The sequence below is a fragment of the Chinchilla lanigera genome, unplaced genomic scaffold (assembly GCF_000276665.1).
Source record: "Chinchilla lanigera isolate Chin_1 unplaced genomic scaffold, ChiLan1.0 scaffold00027, whole genome shotgun sequence".
Lineage (NCBI taxonomy): Eukaryota > Metazoa > Chordata > Mammalia > Rodentia > Chinchillidae > Chinchilla > Chinchilla lanigera.
Window position 1 is genome coordinate 17,804,605 of NW_004955428.1, and position 19,215 is coordinate 17,823,819.

General features: G+C 36.7%; 1 protein-coding gene across 2 annotated transcripts in view; it reads right to left on the reverse strand.

Moving 5' to 3' along the window:
• Spata5 (spermatogenesis associated 5) overlaps positions 1-18,874 on the reverse strand; it is a 298,091-nt gene extending 279,217 nt beyond the window's left edge. The window contains exons 1-9 of one of the 2 annotated variants that reach the window (XM_005386755.2): positions 18,363-18,874; positions 14,867-14,988; positions 13,583-13,740; positions 9,225-9,283; positions 8,026-8,661; positions 6,392-6,521; positions 6,075-6,131; positions 4,845-4,968; positions 2,351-2,606 (exon numbers count right to left, since the gene is read on the reverse strand). In XM_005386755.2, coding sequence (XP_005386812.1) covers positions 2,351-2,606; positions 4,845-4,968; positions 6,075-6,131; positions 6,392-6,521; positions 8,026-8,661; positions 9,225-9,283; positions 13,583-13,740; positions 14,867-14,988; positions 18,363-18,504 — 1,684 coding nt within the window. In that variant the 5' untranslated portion in view covers positions 18,505-18,874. Of the gene's footprint in view, positions 1-2,350; positions 2,607-4,844; positions 4,969-6,074; positions 6,132-6,391; positions 6,522-8,025; positions 8,662-9,224; positions 9,284-13,582; positions 13,741-14,866; positions 14,992-18,362 lie in introns of both variants that reach the window. The other variant, XM_005386754.2, reaches the window with a different exon arrangement.
• Between the last annotated feature and the right edge of the window lie 341 nt (positions 18,875-19,215).

Below are 19,215 nucleotides of genomic sequence, written 5' to 3' on the forward strand. Positions count from 1 at the left end.
TGTTTTAGTTTTCGAAGTCACAGTTTAGTCAAATTTGTAATTTGCTCAAATTCAAGTCTAGTCAAAAATTATGAAAACCTTTTACTGAAAAAAAAGGATTGTACTTCACAATCAGTATTAGTCTGCCTTATACACACTTTCTAAGAATTCAATGGAAGAAAGTCCTGACTAGTTACCTAAGTCAATTAGACAAACAGGTAGAAAAGGGGAGAACAGCAAAGCCAAAAAGGCCACATGTATGAAAGTAACTAATGAGACCAAAACAGGCTGGGTGAGTACCTTGGGTACTGCTTGATAATCTTCTCCATTTCTTTTTTCTAATGTAGTCAAAGTCATTACATTTTCCATATTTTCCCAACTATTTCATTACTGTGCTAATTAGTGCAGTAGTAGTACTAATATAGCTACTACACTTTTATCAGATTATTTCTGGAGAGCAAGAATCCCAGAGCCCTCTAACGTGCATCAAAGGGCAAAAAAAAAAGTCTGATAAAGGAGGTTTAAGATTGAATCTCTGCCTAGATACCAGAAACCCAAAGCAAACCCAAAGCAATACTTATATAGTAATCCAGACTCTATCACCTAATAGAATGAAGGAAACAAAGATACCCACTGCTAGATTTGCTTCTCGGATCCTTGGAAATTCATTTCTGTACCAAACCCACCACTCGCCATGAAGCCAGAAGTTGTGCAGAAACCAGAAAGAAAAGGACTTAATCCTACACCATAACATACATAAAAGGATCTACTTTTGCCTAGACAGTCTACATAACCTAGAATATCTCCCCAACTATTAGTCCTCTAACCTAGAAATTGTAATAATCAAAGAGAATGAAAACAATACAACTAATTTTTTCCACTAAGAGAAATGTATTTAAAAATTCCTAAATCTATCTTTCCATGTTTTCTTTTCTTACCTGTTTTTCCTCTTCTAACTTCTTTCCATACACGTATCAGGTAACATAAAAAGGATGAAAGGGGCCGGGGATATAGCTCAGTGGCACAGTGCCTCCCTTACAAGCATGAGGTCATGAGTTCGATTCCAGGTACCACAAAAAAAAAAAAAAAAAAAAAAAAAAAAAAAAAAAAAAAAAAAAAGAAACCGTAATATATTTTGTCAGGTGTGGTGGTGCATGCCTGTAATGCCAGCACTCAGAAGGCTGAGGCAAGAGGATCACCATGCGTTGGAGACCAGCCCGGGCTCCAAAGTGAGCTGGAGGCCAGCCTGAACTGCATAGTGAGACCCTGTCTCAAAAAGACAAAAAAAAACCAGGATGAAAGAACTAAAAGACTAATGGAAAAAGGAAGAATGGAAAGCCTCTTAAATTAGGTAACTATGAATCAGTCAATAGTTTGGAGGTGAGTTAGTATGTTTCTGAACTGAAGCTCTAAACCAAACTTCCAGTTCAGTATTTCAATTTTTTCACTATTACAAGAGTTAAACTTTCTTTAAAGTACTTCATAAAAATGTAAAGTGGATCACAAACTGGAGTAGGATGCCAGAAATGAAGAAAACATGCTCTTAATTACAACTTTTAGCTCTTAAAACGTATGTCCATAGAGAGAAAACAATACACTTAAGGAACATGATACTACTGGCAAAGCAAAGATGCACTGAGCCTTTAAAGATTACTACAAAATAAATGTATCTTTTTAGGACAAAAGAACGACTATCAGATTTTCCCAATAAATTCTCACTCGCTGTATCAAATATTTCATGAACTTAAAAATACTGCTCAGATTTTAATGTATTTTCCATTGTTGAAATTACTCTAAAAAATTGTGCAAACATTAGAAGGTCTTAAGAGCTTCCAAAGTAAATATAGCTATGCTGTGGTGAAGTTCTTAAGCCAAGTAAGAGAATGGTTAATAAAAGCCATTAAAAATTTTTGTAATTAAAACATTACTATCACATACTCTACAGCATAAAATTCTTGACTTTCACTCAGTACTTTTCATTCAGAAATTCAATAAATACTAGTTTGCTCCTTAAGGAAAATTGTGATCTTCCTGCAAACATTTATTCTTCATTTGTGCAGCATATCATTATATATTATCATTACTACTGCCACATGCAACTGGTTACATGTACATACACATGTGTGCACATGTATACTCTCAGGAAAAAAATCTATAAATATGTTATAATAGCAGTTATCTTTAGGAGACAAAAATAAGTGATTTTTCTTTTTTATAATGTTCTGAATCATCTAATTACCTTCAATAAATATGTATTTTATAATTAGTAAAAACTATTTCCATTAAGAAATGAGTGAAATAGAAATTATCAGCGTCTACACAAACCAGTATTAAGTCCATCAGTATAGGCTCATCACAGCCATTCACTCACCTGCTTCATTACACAAAGCTTTCAAGTCTGCTCCAACATATCCATGCGCACTATTTGCCAGCTGTAGCAGGTCAGCTTTAGTGAGCAAATGGGGTACCCTTCGAAGAAGTTTCTGGAGAATATCTAGCCGGTCCTGAGCATTGGGAACTCCAATCTCAATCTCTTTATCAAATCGTCCAGGTCTTCGGAGCGCAGCATCTAATGCTTGAGGGCGATTTGTCGCCCCAAGGACTAATACCTGTCCTTCACTTGCTTCCTAACAAAGTAAGATGAAAATAAAATACATACTTTCCTAAAAGTTAAAAGTAATAGCAGCAAGGTGTGGAGTTACACACCTTCAATCTCAGCACTCTGGGTGGCTGAGGTAGGAGGACTGCAAGCTCAAGGTACACCTGGGCAAAATTTAGCGGGTAAGCAAGACCAACATCTCAAAATAAAAAATGCGCTGGAGATAGCTCAGTGCAAGAGCCTTGTGTTCAATTCATAGTACACAAAAGAAAAGAGAGGCCGGCTAACAAGTCCTAACCATTATATATATATTAATTTTATGTATTATTATACATGTAGTATGTTTATTACACAATTTTCAAAGCTTAGCCCAAATGCTTCCTCTCCTAGAAAGTTATCTAATATTTCTCCATCTACTGATGCTTCTCACTTCTAGAATCCTAACTATACTATTATCATAAGTAACATCAAATTCTATAGCAGTTTTGTTTTTTCTTTTTCTTTCATTTTCTTTCTTTTCAGTGTTGGAATGAACCCCAAGCCTTGCATACGCTAGGCCCTTCACCGTACATTGACTGTTGAAAGTATTACCCTATTTGGAAGCAAACATTATGACCTAAATATTATTCAAATAGAACAAGACCCCTTTAGGAATTTGTCTAGAAAGTTTTCCTCATCTATGAACTGTTTTCTTTTATAAATGTGATAACTTTTTAATTTCCTGAAAACATAAACAATACAAACAATATCCAAGTATCAGCCACCTTTGAATACATAAATTTTTTTTCTCTGAATGTGAAATTAAGAACAGATTATAAAGAACTGTGATCTTGATCATCCACCTGTAGATATTACCCAGTATTTTACTCAAATGACCCAGAGTAATCTCAGAGACAAATACAACTGAATGTGATTTACATAAAAAAACTAAAATATAATCAATTATATTTAATATGCCAACAAAAAAATGCATGGGCTAAATTTATAAATTATGCATTTAAAAGCACAAACACAGGCCCTTAACTATTTTCAGATTAAAACATCAGTGTCATGTGTTTCCAGTCCTGCCCAAAAGCAAGACAACCACTTTGTAGGGTTATCCAAATGGCAGAGAAAAAGACAGCAAGCAGACCTGGTGACTAAGATTCCACACCACTGAACCTTCCAAATGATTTCTTTTTTTACCTTCTACTATAACATAGCTTTTTGTATCTGCCTTCAGGGTAAAATTATGATCATCCATAAACAGTAATATGGTCTGCTTAATAGTTACGCCCCATGGACTAAGTACTATTTACTTATTTACACATTCAGTTTCTACCAAAAGGCAGTAAAAACCTCAAATTTAACTATCCAGTTTTTTAACGTGCAAAACCATGAGACTAATTTCTATCATACTACAATTCTAAGAAATGTAGTTATTTACAGTCTGGCCGTTGAAATATACCCCTATATCTATATCAGATATACAGATACATATTTTGTTGTTGTTGTTGTTGTTATTGTTGTTAACAGTTGCCAGAAATCTGAAGGATTTCTTCATTTTTTTTTTTTTATACCACTTCTTCCATTCACAGTTAGCATACGGTTTTTACTAATACAAGACTATATGAGCTGGGCATGGTGGCACACACCTGTACTCCCAGTACTCAAGAGGCTGAGGCAGCAGGATCACCGCAAGTTTGAGGCCAGCTTGGGCTACACAGAGTTCAATTCTAGACTGGACTAAATGGCAAGACTCTGTCTCAAAAAAAAAATTAAATATAATAAATAAAAATTTTCTTTAAAAAAGACTGTATGTCCTATCAGAGAATCTGGTAATAATAGTAAAGGCCTTTTAACTGTTCTATGAACACATATTTCCCTTATTCTTTTCTTTTACTTGCCTAGCACAAAGCCCTGGATCATTTTTTACATGAGTGATAATACACCTGAAATTTCTTATTACCCCCTAAAATTTAATACAGAGTCTTCCTTACTGATTTCTGCCTCAAGTTTTTAAGTTAATATCACTTATCCCGAAGAAAATCAATGATGGTGAATTATCTTTTATGCTAAAGAAAAAAGTTAATTATGCTGTCCTAGCAATTAGTAAATAGTTTTTTGAAACAAATTATGTGTGAGTCTTACCTAGTTCCAATGGGGTATTTCCTCTTATTCTAGAATAACTAAAGACACAGACACATTCAGTAGTCTTTGTTGCTACATGTATATTTCTAAGAAGCAGCCTCTTCCCTCACAGAAGCAATACCAGTGTTATACTTACCGAGCCAATGCCATCCATCAGCGTTAAGAGTGAAGCTACAACTCTTTTTTCCACTTCATTCTGAGCTCCTTCTCTTTTAGGGCAAAGTGCATCCAGCTCATCAATAAAAATAATTGATGGATGTCTAAAATCAGGTAAAATGAAATCTCTAATTTACATTTAATTTGAAATTTTAATGTCAATTTTTAGTTGAAAAATATCAAGTTTAGAATTTATTTAATAATATTATAGACAAAAGCATTAGAATGTTAAGCCAAAAAACCTTAAATGCATTCTAGCCTCAATTATTTAACTCACAACCTCAGATTCTAGTCTATCTACCCTCATTAAAAGGAAGAGTAATGAGAAGAGTATACTGCTCATGAGATGAGTCTACGCCCAGGCACCAGTCTCCCACCAATGTCCACTACATTATGGATCAGCTGAGAAGCTGAGGCCAGAGATGATTTTCCTTTACAACAGGCTTTAAGCCCAAAGGATATAAAGTAGAAATGTCATCTTTTTCTTTAACCTATTTTAAAAAGTACTTTCAAAATGACAAATTCCGCTATAAAAGATGTGAATTCTCTCACAAGAAACTTCAATGATAACCAACATAACAACATAAACATACTGAACAGTAAGGTATACCACTAGTTCTCAAATTTCAGTATTTGGACTATAAAATGCTTAATCTATTACTGGGCAGAAAAGGCATTTAAAATGGCAGTTCTTTGATAAAAGAACAGTAATATGATGTCCTATAAAAAAATAGTAAGAGACAGCCATATTTTAAACAGTATCACATTACATCAAGTTACAGACTATTTTCTAATACTCACTGCAATGCAACATAGTAACCTCAACTAAGGAATAATAATTCTTAAAGAACAAAAGACTGTCCCTTGGAAGCAATCTAAACTGTAACAAAGTTTCAAAAATAAAGTCTACTAAAGAGATTAAGTATATTAAATATACCTAAGTACTACTCAAAAGAAACTCATAGATATAAAAGCTTAAGATAATGTCACTTATCAAACAATACATTCTACTTTGTATAATTTAATAACTTATTTATCACACATCTAAAGCAAAATTAAAAACAGATTAAACAGAATATCATTAAACCTACAATCTATTCATAGAGCTATTTTTTATGCTATTCTTTACTCTGGGTGAAGTGCTACTGTATCACTTTAAATAGCATAGCACTATTAATTCCAAAACATGAAAAATATTTATTTATAATACCGTAGAGTGGCTTCAGCAAATATCTGACGTAACCTTGCTTCAGTCTCACCATAGAATCTATAACAAATAAAAAATATTAAGTACCTTTTCTTATTATTTTTAAATCTTTACCTATAAAAGCTAATTTGACATTCAAATATTTTTAGCTTACTATTATTTTCAAAACTTATTTTCCAAACAGTTTTATACATATTAAAAAGAAAATCAAATATATTCCAAGGTATGAAATAACAACATCAAGCAGCCATTTAAAAAAGTCACACTTGAGAAGTACCTTTAATACATATTAAGTATACTTTATTAAGTCATGCACCTACTTGCTTATAATTTCAGGACCATTAATTACAGAAACATAGGCTCCAACTTCATTAGCAATAGCTTTGGCAATCATTGTCTTTCCAGTACCTGGAGGGCCATAGAGTAACACTCCTCTAGGAGCTGGAATTCCTAAGAGAAAAAACAAGAAACACTGAATTCAGTATTACTAGGTTTCTTATTAATTTTGTGATACAACTTCAGACATGAGTTATAAATGTATATTTTACCTTGTACCACAAAATCCAAAGTGAGATTTCCCCAGAAAAAACTACTACCCCAATATGGATCCCCAAAATAACATCTTCTTGCTCTGTACTAGGTTTCTTACAAATTTTGTCAATTTCAAATGTAAGTTATAAATGTAAATTTACCTTGTATCACAAAATCAAAAGTCAGATCTGCCTCCAGAAAAATATATTACCCCAAACACCAATCCCCAACAATAACATCTGCTTGCTCTGTAGACCACAATCAGGGAAAACAGGTTGGTAAAACGCTGTACAATCAGCCAGGTATTATAGTGCACATTACAAACCCAGCTACTCAGCAGGCTGAGGCAGGAGGATCAAAAGTTCAAGACCAGCCTAGAAAACTTACCAAGACCCTGTCTGAAAAAGTAAGAAGGGCTGGAGTTACAGCTCAGTGGCAGAGTGCTTCTGAATTCAATCCCCAGTACAAAAAAAAAAAAAAACTTAGATACCCACAGTGCTGCTCCCATATCCAGCCCACACAGCACAGTTCCATGATTAGAAAGTAAAACCCAGAAGTAAGGAGACAAAACAAGCCAACAATCACAATTTACTTCCAATTAGTCATTTTAGGGAATATAAATGTAACTAGCAAAATATAAACCCAAGAGTTTATTTTATACATGATATACGCAAAGGATGTGGGCAGCAATCATAAAAAAGGACGCCATAAATTTCCTAGGAGTCAACTCATCTCAAGTAGTTGTCGCAATGTACATACCTATATTTCCTAAACAGTTTTAAGCAACTTCTGTGAGTAGTTTATTTTAGACATTATAATTGATCTAACACAACAAGACACTTATTACAGACACAATACAACCATTTAATATATGCTATTAGAAGAGCTAGGCCCAAGCACGGTAGCACAAGCCTATATTCCCAGTGTTTAGGAGGGTGACACAGGTGGATTTCTGTGAGTTCAAGGCCAGCCTTGACTGCAAAGTGAGTTCAAGGCCAGCCTAAACTGCACAGTGAAATCCCATTTCAAAAAGACAAAAATAGAAGAGACATGGCTGTCACTAGTACACATTATAACGTAGAGACCAAAGCACAAAGAATTCATTAGCACCTAAGAAAGCAATTAACACCTCTACTACATGACTGTCCAGGAAAAAAAACAGAAAAAGACAGTGCACAGTCATTAGATAAATAGGATTTATGAAATGCTTTTTTTTTTTTGGTTTTGAGACAGAAACTTTCATTGTAATTCAGGCTGGCCTTGAACTATGTAGCCCACGCTGGCCTCAAACTTGTGTCCGACCTATCTTGGCCTCAGGGACACTGGGATTACAAGCATACACCACTAGACTCAAGTTTTCCAAATGCTTTTTTGTTTGATTTTAACATTTCTAGATATAATAACCTAAAGATATCTATCATACCATAACTCTTGAAAAGTTCAGGTTGTTTGAGAGGCAATTCAATCATTTCTCTAATTGCTTTCAGCTGACTGTTTAAGCCTCCTATCATATCGTAAGTTACTTTGAATTGGTTTTGTCCTTTTGAATTTGTATGAATCTTTCTCAGATTGACCCTTGTTGTTGAAGAAATAAAATAAAAAGTGTCAGTATTGCACTTTGCTCCTGTTTTGGCAGATTTTAATAATCTCTCATCGATTAGTTGCTTATTTCCTTCTCTGGCAGACTCAAGATTACACGTAAGAGCTGTGTCTTCCTCTAACTCAGGTCCGTTGCCAGCCTCAGGGCTCTGTGTGACATCCAACAAAATGTCACAGGCTTCATTTGCAATTCTGTCATCAACAGCTTTACAAGGAGTACTTCTTGATGCTGGGCTCTGGGACTCTTCCAGATCTAAGTGGCTTAGCTGGAAAGATATATCCAAGCTACTGGTTTCCATGCTGGACTGTTCAGAGGCCATTCCCTGAGCAGTAGTAGAGTCACTCTGAGGTTTTCCCAGTATCATGCCATCTGTTCCTTTCACTTGCAACACTTGTAACTTGCACAGTCGTCCATAGAAAGTACAATACAGAAAGTTGCCTGGTAAAACAATCTTGCCATCTAGAAAATAATTTATTAAATATACATGTTAGCACAATTTTCATCAGTTTATTATTTTAATAGCAGCTTCCTTGCTATTTAACCTCTTCCTGAAGAGATTAAATCAAAGCTGCAATACTGATGAATTGTCGTGAAAAATACAGCACCCATTATTCCCCTATGATACAGCACTAGATGAGATATCAAAGATATCCTTTCAAATCTTGTACACTCAATAGATCTTACACTCTATCAACTATATTAATAAATAGCCATAAGTCTACATTTGCCAAGAAGCTAAACTAAAATAGCATACCTAAACCAACATAATGTTTCTCACTGAAAAAAACGAAAATCCAATGGTTAAAAAAGTTGTTACTGAGTTTGCCCACAGACAAGCCATATACTCTCTCCACTACTTAACTGTTAGTCATTTTACTGGCAACTGTCTCAAAAGAAAATTAATTCATTAAGAGGAATAATCTTTTGACTATTTTGAAGACTGTTATGGTTATAAGACCTCAAAGACATTTTAGTTGGCTCTGCCTTTCTCCTTGAAGTTTAAGAACTTACATCACTCTCACCTAGTTTTCTCAGAATACAACAAGTCAGTTCTTCTTCATTAATTTCCCGATCTTTGTCACTATACAAAGAGAAAAAGATAAAAAGGCAGAATTAAGTATGTAAGAAATTAAACTGTGATATAAACTGTGATATAAAATTAGATAAGAACCAACTCTAATTTCCTCAGCAGATCAACCTTGAACCTAACCACTGAATCTGATTCAGTTCTTCCCCAATTCAGTTTGTGAACAGCATTGTGGAAAGAATTAAGCTTCTGAACCAAGGTACCACTATACATAATTATAATACAGACTTACTGAAAACAACAGTTTGCAACCTGAAAACGGTTGATTTACACAATTTTGGAATGACTTACACCTTTCAAATACTTCTTGAAAGCCACAAATGTATCACTGACAATTTGGTGCCTCAGTGACCCAAGTCATAGGGTAATGAAATCATTACCTTTACTGGATCATGAAATCATTTCAGTCTCATTCAGCACTTTTTTTATTAGAATAAAAAATGTCAGAGTACAACACACATAGAAAAGGTAAGCATTGCTTTATAAAACATTACCTTATCACACACAGTATACACATCCATGAATATGTATATAAACACATAATCACACCCATATCTATTTACATGTGTATACAGGAACACATATACACTGAATCTGCAGATATATACAAATCATAATTAAGAGAGTGTGTGGGTATATTAGTCAAACGCATTTAAAAAACCACTGGCCTTCTCATTCCTTCCTGAACTTGTCTTACTTAGAGAAAGGCTTTTAATCACACCTGACTTCATTCCTTTCACATAATCTATCTCTTTAAGAAAGTTAAATCCTATATACTATTACCCAGAAAAGTAGAAGTAGTAAAAACGAGTAATGACTACAATGAAAATGTATTCTGGAAAAGGGGAAAGGCTGAGGAAACACAGAGATCCCTTTCTTCCTATTGAAAATGGTGTCTTGCAGGACATTGCTTACTCAAGTGCAGGAAGTAGGTACAGCTAAACATCACAGCACTTATTAAGAAGGCTGCTCTTTCAGAGTTTTCAAAACATGAGCATTTTTCTTCTTCCTGCCTGTGTATACAACACAAGGGGCCAACTGTTGTCTAGCTCTGTTGGTAACCAGTGGAGATGAGGACAGAGGAAGGCTTACTAGCAAGCATACCGGGTCGAAATCTACACATTGTTCTCTAATCACTTTATCAATGTTAAAACAAATTTAGTTGGTCCACGTGATCTATGGATGCTATTCTACAAATTTATGTACTCATTGAATTTATTTATACTCCCAAAATCAATACCCACAGAGTACCTGCAGTGACTATTAGATGTGATTATTGGATATGTTAGAGCAGCATAAAATTTGGGCCATACAACACCAATTGCTGTCAGGTGAGGTAGAACAAGGTGACACTGGCTTGTTTTTTCAGTTCTCATTCAAGGACAAATGGCACACAGACAGGACAAGACAGTGTGGAACACTCCAAGATGCTCTCAGACTACTTGGAGGGATATGAATCTCATTTGTGGCACCTGCAGTGAGGCAGACTCAGCCAAGTCCCTTTTTATTTACAATCTTCTTCTCTTCTGTAACATAAAATGGTCTTACCAGAGTGAGTGGTTTTTGTTCAGTCATTTTTTTTTAATGGTACTAGGGACTGAATCCGAAGACTCACACATGCTAAGCAAACACGCCGTGACTGAACTCCGTTCTCAGATCTTTTTAAAAAGTCTTATTTTGGGACAAGCTCTTATGAAGTTGCCCAGGTTGGCCTAGAATCTGCAATCCTCCTGCCTCTGCCTCCTGATAACTGAGATTATAGGCACATACACTACCACACCCAGCCAGAATGGGTGTTTTAAGGATTGAAGATTACAATCTGTGTAAAATATGCATATATATGTACATATTCTCCCCTCAGGAATAATGGTTCACTATTTTCTAAGTGTTCAAGATAACTTTTTTAAACAGAAACTTGATTTATTTAAGCTGTTACAAAGATAAAGCAATTATCACTGCAAGTTCTTTGAGGACTTTATCCCAATTCTCTTATTCTGTCACAGAAAACTAAACTAAAAGGGGAGAAATTAAAGGATATAACCTAAGAGGATATAACAGAGCAAACTGGGATATATATAAAAACAGTAAAAGAACTGAACCAGTTTTGCATTTAGTAAAAGAATGAATACACACAAAGTTATCTCCACTAGAAGGAGCTCCAACATCAATAAAATTTCTCAGTTGTTGAAAAAGACTGAAATTACTGATTTTCCTAATACAAAATTAACTTTGTCCAAACTCTGCTTCCACATTTAAAATATTAGATTTTTTAAAATACGATTTTAAAAAGCAAGATGTTCCATTTAAAATATATAGTCCTCTGTAATAGGCAATCATTATTCACCTAACAGTGAAATATTAGGTTAATTACTTCCCCCTCATTGGACCCTGTGAACCTATTTCCTCATCTATGAAAAATGGGATAAATATGGATATGTTGCAGGGTATTAAAGGATTAAATGGGAGAAGACAAAGGTTAAGTTTATGTCTGTGCTCACTCACAAATGCACATATGCATCCATGTATGCAATATATATGTAAGTTGCTTTCCCTTTCTTCTTTTAATTTTCATTAAACGCTGCTATGGTTTATACCTACATATCCCCCCTCAGAGCCTCATGAGCAGAAAGGTGGGGTTTCTGTAAGACTATTGGATTGTGGGGGCAGTGTAGCTGACGTGGTGTTAGGAGGCAAGGTCCAGCAGGAAGAGGCAGATCACTCTGTCTGTAAGCAGAAAGGTCATCTCTTTCTTCTCAGCTCCTCCCTTGACCTCTCTGCTTCCTTCTCTCACCTCCATGAGGTGAGCAGTTTTCTTCCTCTCAGGCCTTCCACTATGCCCTCTGCCACAGTCTCCTGACTTAGAGCTACCAGAGAACAGTCTAAAATCTCTTCAAACTGTGAGCCAACACAAATCTCTCCTCCTTTAACCTCAGTGATGAGCACTGTGTCTCAGTGATGAGAATAAGATAAACATTTTCTTTTTTAAAAGAAGTAAGTATGTCAAAATTCAAGCTTGCAATCTAAAAAAGTAGAAAGAGAAGAAAACATTTTAAACCTCAAGCTAATGATAAGAAAATGTTTTGTGATTCTTACACATAACGTGAACATATTCGTGAATTATCATTAAGGTGACATTAAAGTCTTCAAAAGATAGTTTTATAAAGTGAATTTTGATGTTTTGATCAAACTTATAAACTAAATCAAAATCCTATTAAAGAATATCTAGAAGCACAGATGATAAAACTTATTGATAGCTAGGTTCAAACAAGTAGTCTTTGGTGAAGACTATTTAAAACTGATAATAATTAATGAGTTGAAATTAGCTTCTTTTTTATTTTAAAGAGAAAAAATTAAAAATGACAAAACACAAAAACTATAAAAACAATACACAATTTCAAAACAAGATGATAAGAAATCAACAATGGTTGTATTACTTATTGCTATCTTCAAAGTAGTTGCTCAGATTACCAAATATAAGTATGTAAGATTGATCAAACAATTAAACATTAAAAGTTCCTTTCAATAAGCCAATAGAAATTAGTACTTAGGGGCTGGGGATTTAGCTCAGTGGCACAGCGCCTGCCTGGCAAGCGCGAGATCGTGAGTTCAATTCCCGGTACCAGGAAAACAACAACAACAAAAAAATGCAAATTAGTACTTAGCTATGGGGGGGGGGGCGCGCGCACGCTTGCGCGTGTGTGTATCTTTCTTTGCAACTAGCTTCTTTAACAGTCTTAATCTCTTGTCCATTCATAGTGAGCTACTCCTTTTTTTATAAGAAACATACAAAGCCTTGATTACACTGCAAGCCAAAATGAAGATCACTGGTAAATATTTATCAATACTAATAATTCACACCTAATATGCCAAGGCATATTCAAATTACAGGACCTGAGTCCTTAGTCCATAAATGATAAAGCACCCATCTAGTTTGTACTGTCTCATACAGTAGGCCAATAGCCACTCACCACATGTGACAGTCAAGTACTAAAAACATGACTAATCTAACTGGGATACACTATTACTATAACACATACATTGGATTTTGAAGACTTGGTTTTAATGGAATGTGAACTATATTATTACGAAGTTATTTTATATTTCTTATAAGTTAAAGTAAGATTTTAGATAGGGTGGGTATATAAAATATACTATTATAATTCACTTAACCTGTTTACTATTTAAAGTGGCTATTAGAAAATGCAAATTACTTATGTGCCTTATGCTTTTGACTCTTTTTGTATTTGTACTGGGTAGCATTGACCAGATAATCACCAAAGAAAAGAGCCACACCTCAGTGCCAAGTCCATTTCCTGAGCCTGTAGCACAGCACCTACAAGAGGCTGCACCTGGATGGCATCACCAGCCCTCACACCAACATTCTTCTGTGCCATCTCACTCAGGCCAACCTTGCCTCCAGGAAATCCTGCCACTGGCCAGGCTGTGTAAACCTGCCCAGACAGAGGAAATAAAAATATTAGAAAATACTTTTTTTATAGTATATGTTTCTAATATACAATAATTATATTCATCTTGGGGAACTAGTCTCTCCCCATCGACACTCAAAGAACATCATCAATTTATAAAGAACACTAAGCATGGCTGAATACATGAGTACACAAAGCAGTCCTTACCCTCAAAGCAGTCACAATCTGACGCAAACTGCAGTAAGGTAAATTACATTCAGAAAAAAACAAACCACTACATAGGCCCACAAAAAATAAATGATTTCAATGAATATATTTTGGTGAAAATCAGGAAATGTACTCACAGTGAAGATGGCAAAAAGATTGAAAAGGTATTTAGAAAAAGACAAAGACATTAATAGATTAAAAGAAGAAAATTAAATATATATATATATATATATATATATATTTTTTTTTTTTTGAAGGCAAGGTAACTTGTAAATTAATCCAGCTTGGAACTTAAACTATATCCAGGAAGTAGTGAGAGATAAAGCACAACAGCTTTGTCAGAACCTGAATCTCATCAGATTTAAAATATTTAGGGAAAAGGAACAAAAATTTCTGGCTTGAGCCTATACATTTACAATCCTCTCTTCCACAAAACAAAATATAATATAGGTCCAATGAAACAAATGGGAAAGGGGTCATCAGCAACAGGCAATTTCGAAAATACTTCCACAAAACCCCTGTGGATGAAAGAAGCAGAAGAAACCAGTAGCTAGTAGCACAGAAGGCCAAGTTACAGAAAATCCAGCAAAGTTTCTGGGCATGGAGATTTAGGCATAATAAATAGCAATTAGGGGAAACACAGCTAAAAATAGAGAGTAATAAAATAATTTGCATAAAGAACTGGTTGCCCGCTCATCCCTAAATAACATTCTGCACAGAAATATAATGGATACTGGGAGAAAGAGAGCCCAAAAGGTATGTGTCATTCGCTAGAGAAAAGGGCTCTCTCTACTGGAAATTTTAGGGGTTAATGAGTGTAGCTGTAGGCATCAAAAAGTTGGAAGAGTCCCTACATGTGAATATCTTAAAATGTACATTTCATTTAATCCTTCCTGTATTGACCAAATCACCTCTGATATTTCTAAACTAAGCAAATTCTTACCTCTTGCTTTCCATTCAAGCTGGTAAGCAATACTGGTCTACCTATACATATATTTGCAGACTTCATAGTGTTGAGTCCAAGATGAACAAGGGAATTCTGGAATGTTTTAGGAACTTTGGCATCTACTGTAAGGGAAAAGAAAGTTATTCTTGTACTATTTTGTAAATAAAATTAAGGCATGTTTTCTTTTGGAAAAGATGAAAATTTTCTATCCATATAACCATTTAAATGTATTCGCATACCCTAGAGAAATCAATGCTCCAACCCTGGTAGTAACAAATTTAAATCCAAACCCTTTTGAGTGTCTGTCTACTAACAAAACGACTGTTAACTAAGAAGCCTCATTTCATTGAGAACTAATCATTCTTGCAGTATCTCTGAGCTTTCTGTAGTACAAATTTTAAGTCAGCCAATTGTAGTCACAGGCTTCAACTGGGAAGTGGGACAACTACCTGGCTCTAAAGCAGTGGTGGCAAACCTATGGCACTCATGTCACAGAAGGCTGTTTATTCACTGAAAACTCCAAAAGGTTCTCCATCACTGCTCTAGAGAATTAAGTTGCAGTTCTGCTTGTGACCTATTTGCTCAAGGCTTTAAAAAACCACAGCCCTCCTTACTTACCTCCACATTTCCCTGTCAATGGAGATCATTTTCAAACTCCCATTCACTGGCCTCCTTTCCCAGTACATCAGCATTGTATTCATTGCTTAATCATCCAAATCTATGCAAGGTATCCATAAAGTTCCCTTCCATACTTCTCATTCCTCCAGTACCCGAAAATATTACTTCAACATACACTTCCCCCATTAATTACCTTCACATTTATTGACCACTTTGTCATATCAACTTTAAAGATAGTACTTTCAAAAAAGCACCCACTCCTCATTTGTTCATTCAGCAAATATGTACTATGTGCCTACTATGTAGGCAGGCACCATAACAGGCAATTTGTTCACATATCCTTGGCCTCATGGACTTTACAATCTAGCAAGATTAGAGAATTATCCTATCATTGAATAACTATATAATTATAAAGTGAGATAAATGAAAGAATGACTGAGAATGCTAGCAGAACCTACATGAGACCTGACCACATTTGGAAGAATCAGAGAATGCTTCTCAAAGGAAGTAATGTTAAAATTCAGATCTGAAGAAGAGTAGGAAATAATAAATGAGAGAAGAAAAATAATAAGTGAAGATGAGAAAAAAATAATTCTCAGTAAAGGGAATAGCATGTATAGACATCCTGGGCAGACATCAGTATGGTGCATCTTCCAGAGAACAGGCAATGATGTGAAATAAGAGTGACTGTAGAAAAAAGATCAAAACCATTAGGGCAGTGAACTTTATCAAAATGCTGGCCATTACCCTGACAGCAATGCGAGTGCATTGAGGGGTAAAAAGCAGTGTCATGACAGAATCATTTTAAAATATCATTCTGGCTTCAAAGTTGAAAAGAAATAACAAAGATAGCAAATTGGAAGCAGGAACATCAGTTTAAAAGGCTAATGTAGCAGGCCAGGTAAGAGATGATGCTGTTTGAGACTGAGGTGGAAACAACAGAAATGGTATAAAGAGGAATATGGAAAAAATTTAGGTGATAAACAGGACTCAGAACTAGCCTGGATATACAAGATATGAGAAACTGGAGTGGAATGGATGATGTCTAAATTGTGCATTGTGTAATGGCAAAACCAAACAGATTTAGAGTTACTGGGGGGAATATAAACTCATGGAGTCAGTCTTGAAGTAGTTTTGAGAAATCCAAGAGACAAGACAGTGAACATCATTCAGAACATGGTCTACAAAATACTTGTTGTTTGTTTAAACAAGGTAAAAGTACAAAAAACGAAAATAAGCATTTAGAAGACTACTATTTGACAAAATAATTCTGTATCTGGGCAATCTAGTAACTTTTATTTTGCTTTTGTAACTTATTTTTCTGATATTTCATTTTTATTTTATTTTGCAGAAATGCTCTCTTCACCACAGACAATTGGAGAATCACTGGTCCAAAAGACGAGAACAGTATGAATTACAAAAATAAATCTGAAAATAAAGAGGATATAGATGGGAAACTCTTGGCATTGGATGAACTTGACAAAGAGAAAATTTAGACTGAAAAATAGGATTTAGGACTAACAACTGAAAAACTTCAATGTTTAATGGTCAGGTGGAAGAGGACAAGGTTAAAAAGGAAACAAAGTTCAACAAGCACGGCAAACATCTAGGACAGTCTGATGACATAAAATAAGAAGTGAAGTGTTTCAAAGAAGAAATGACTGACAAGGGGGGCATGGAGGTACACATCGGTAATCCAGCCTTCTGGGAAGCCGTGGCAGGAGAACGAAAGTTCAAGACCAGCCTGGGCAATATAGTGATTTAGGGATACTCTGTCTCAAACTAAAAATTGTTGAGGATGTAGCTCCGTGTAGAAGCCTTGGTTTCAATCCCCAGTAACAATAATAATAATAATAATAATAGTAATAATAATAATAAAGAAAAGAAATGGTAGACAATGCCAAACACTGCTGAGGTTAAGTAAAGCAAATAATGAAAAAACATCTAATAATAATAATAATAATAAAGAAAAGAAATGGTAGACAATGCCAAACACTGCTGAGGTTAAGTAAAGCAAATAATGAAAAAACATCTATTGGATTTATCGATATAGAGCTAGATAATCAGTAACTAAGACAGGATCGTTTCCACGAAATGAAGTGGAAGTCAAATATCAGAATTCAAACATGGTCTCTGACTCTTAGCACCTGTGTAACCTGGGGCATGTCAGTCGCCTTTGTTGGTCCCTAAAATGGACAGAACGTCATCGTGCACCCCTGCAATCCCTGCTGCTTGGGAGGCCGAGTGAAGAGGATGATGGCACGTTCAAGGGTCGCCTGGGCAACTTGGTGAGACCGTTTCAAAACAAAAACCTAAAACGGGCTGGAGATGTGGCCCAGTGGTAGACCACAGACACATACACAAAATCGACCTGTAACTACACAGTGCCCGTAGGTCACAGCTTCCGTGAAAACTAAACGAAAGATGTCTGCGACACAGCTAAGCTACTAGGTGGTACTCACGCGGGTGTACGATTAACAGCCCCTATTAATTCACAAAACCTGTACAACAGTGGAAGAAAAAAAATTTTTCTTAATTTTTAAATGCTCAATAATGTATCTTGGGCAGGACAGAGTCACATTTTTACGGTAGTTTTTCAGTAACGAGCCTACGCCCGGTAGGTACGAACGACTTTGCACAGGTGGCTGTGGGATTCACCCCGATTGAGGCAAAGCTCATTTTAAGTGCAACTTAACAATTCTGAACAATTTTTTCAAAAAGAAAATTTGACAAAGCCATTTCTGCCTAACTTTCCCAGGGGCGGCGGAGGCACACTTAGTGTCCAGCCCCGGGTCTCCCTCTCGGGGGCGCCAGCCCTGGGCGGCGGCGACGCCCGCCTCCCACCCCTCTGGCAGCGCCCCTCACAGCTCTTTACCCTTTTCTAGGAAGTTGGTCACCACCAGAGTCCCAGCTGCCGCCAAGTCTGGGGCCTCCGCACGAGAGGAAGCCGCAGTGGACAAGGGCGAACCATTTTCCAAGCTCTGGTTCAGCCGCTTTCGGCTCTTTTTGGAAGACATGACTGGAGAGGACGCCAAGCTGAGCAGCGAGCAGCACAGTAGAAGCGAAGCCGGCTCAACGTGCGCGCGTGTGTCCCAGGGAGAAAACTTCCGGGGCAGAGGTCACCTAGGCTCGGCCCGTACCGTAATCCTCCGAGTGGGGCGCAAGCGCAAGGATCAGGGATTAGAGCAGAATTATGTCTTCAGAGAACACTGTCTTGAAAGCGGTTTACGGAGGTTCTCACCTCTGTAAAGGAACATGGATTTTGGGTATACGACCTCTATGGAGACTGTGAATATCTGAAAGACCTCCGCCCCCTTGCCTCCTCCCTGAACAAACTTCCGTTGATCTAAACTAGCCATCAGAATAAGCGGTGGGACGTTTCTCCCTGCTTTCCTGGGGCCGGGCATTGACAAGACTCCGAAACCGCCTGGCGCAGGCTCTGCAAAGGGGGCACCCCGCTCAACGCCGATGTGGGAGGGTCTCTTCTAAAGTTTACGGTGCGCCCTCAGCGTGGAGCGCGCAGGCGCGGCTGGGGGCGAAACAGAAGGCGATGCTGCCCTGGAGGAGCTGGGGTTTCTGGCGCGCGGGGCTGGCCCGACCCGGCGCGCTCGGCCTCCTGGCGGGGCGGCGCGGGGCCTCGGGCGCCTCGGGCCCTCTCGCCGGTGCGGGCGAGCTGCGGGGCGAGCCGGACAGATACGGGGGCGTCTCGGTGCGGCTCGGCCCGCAGG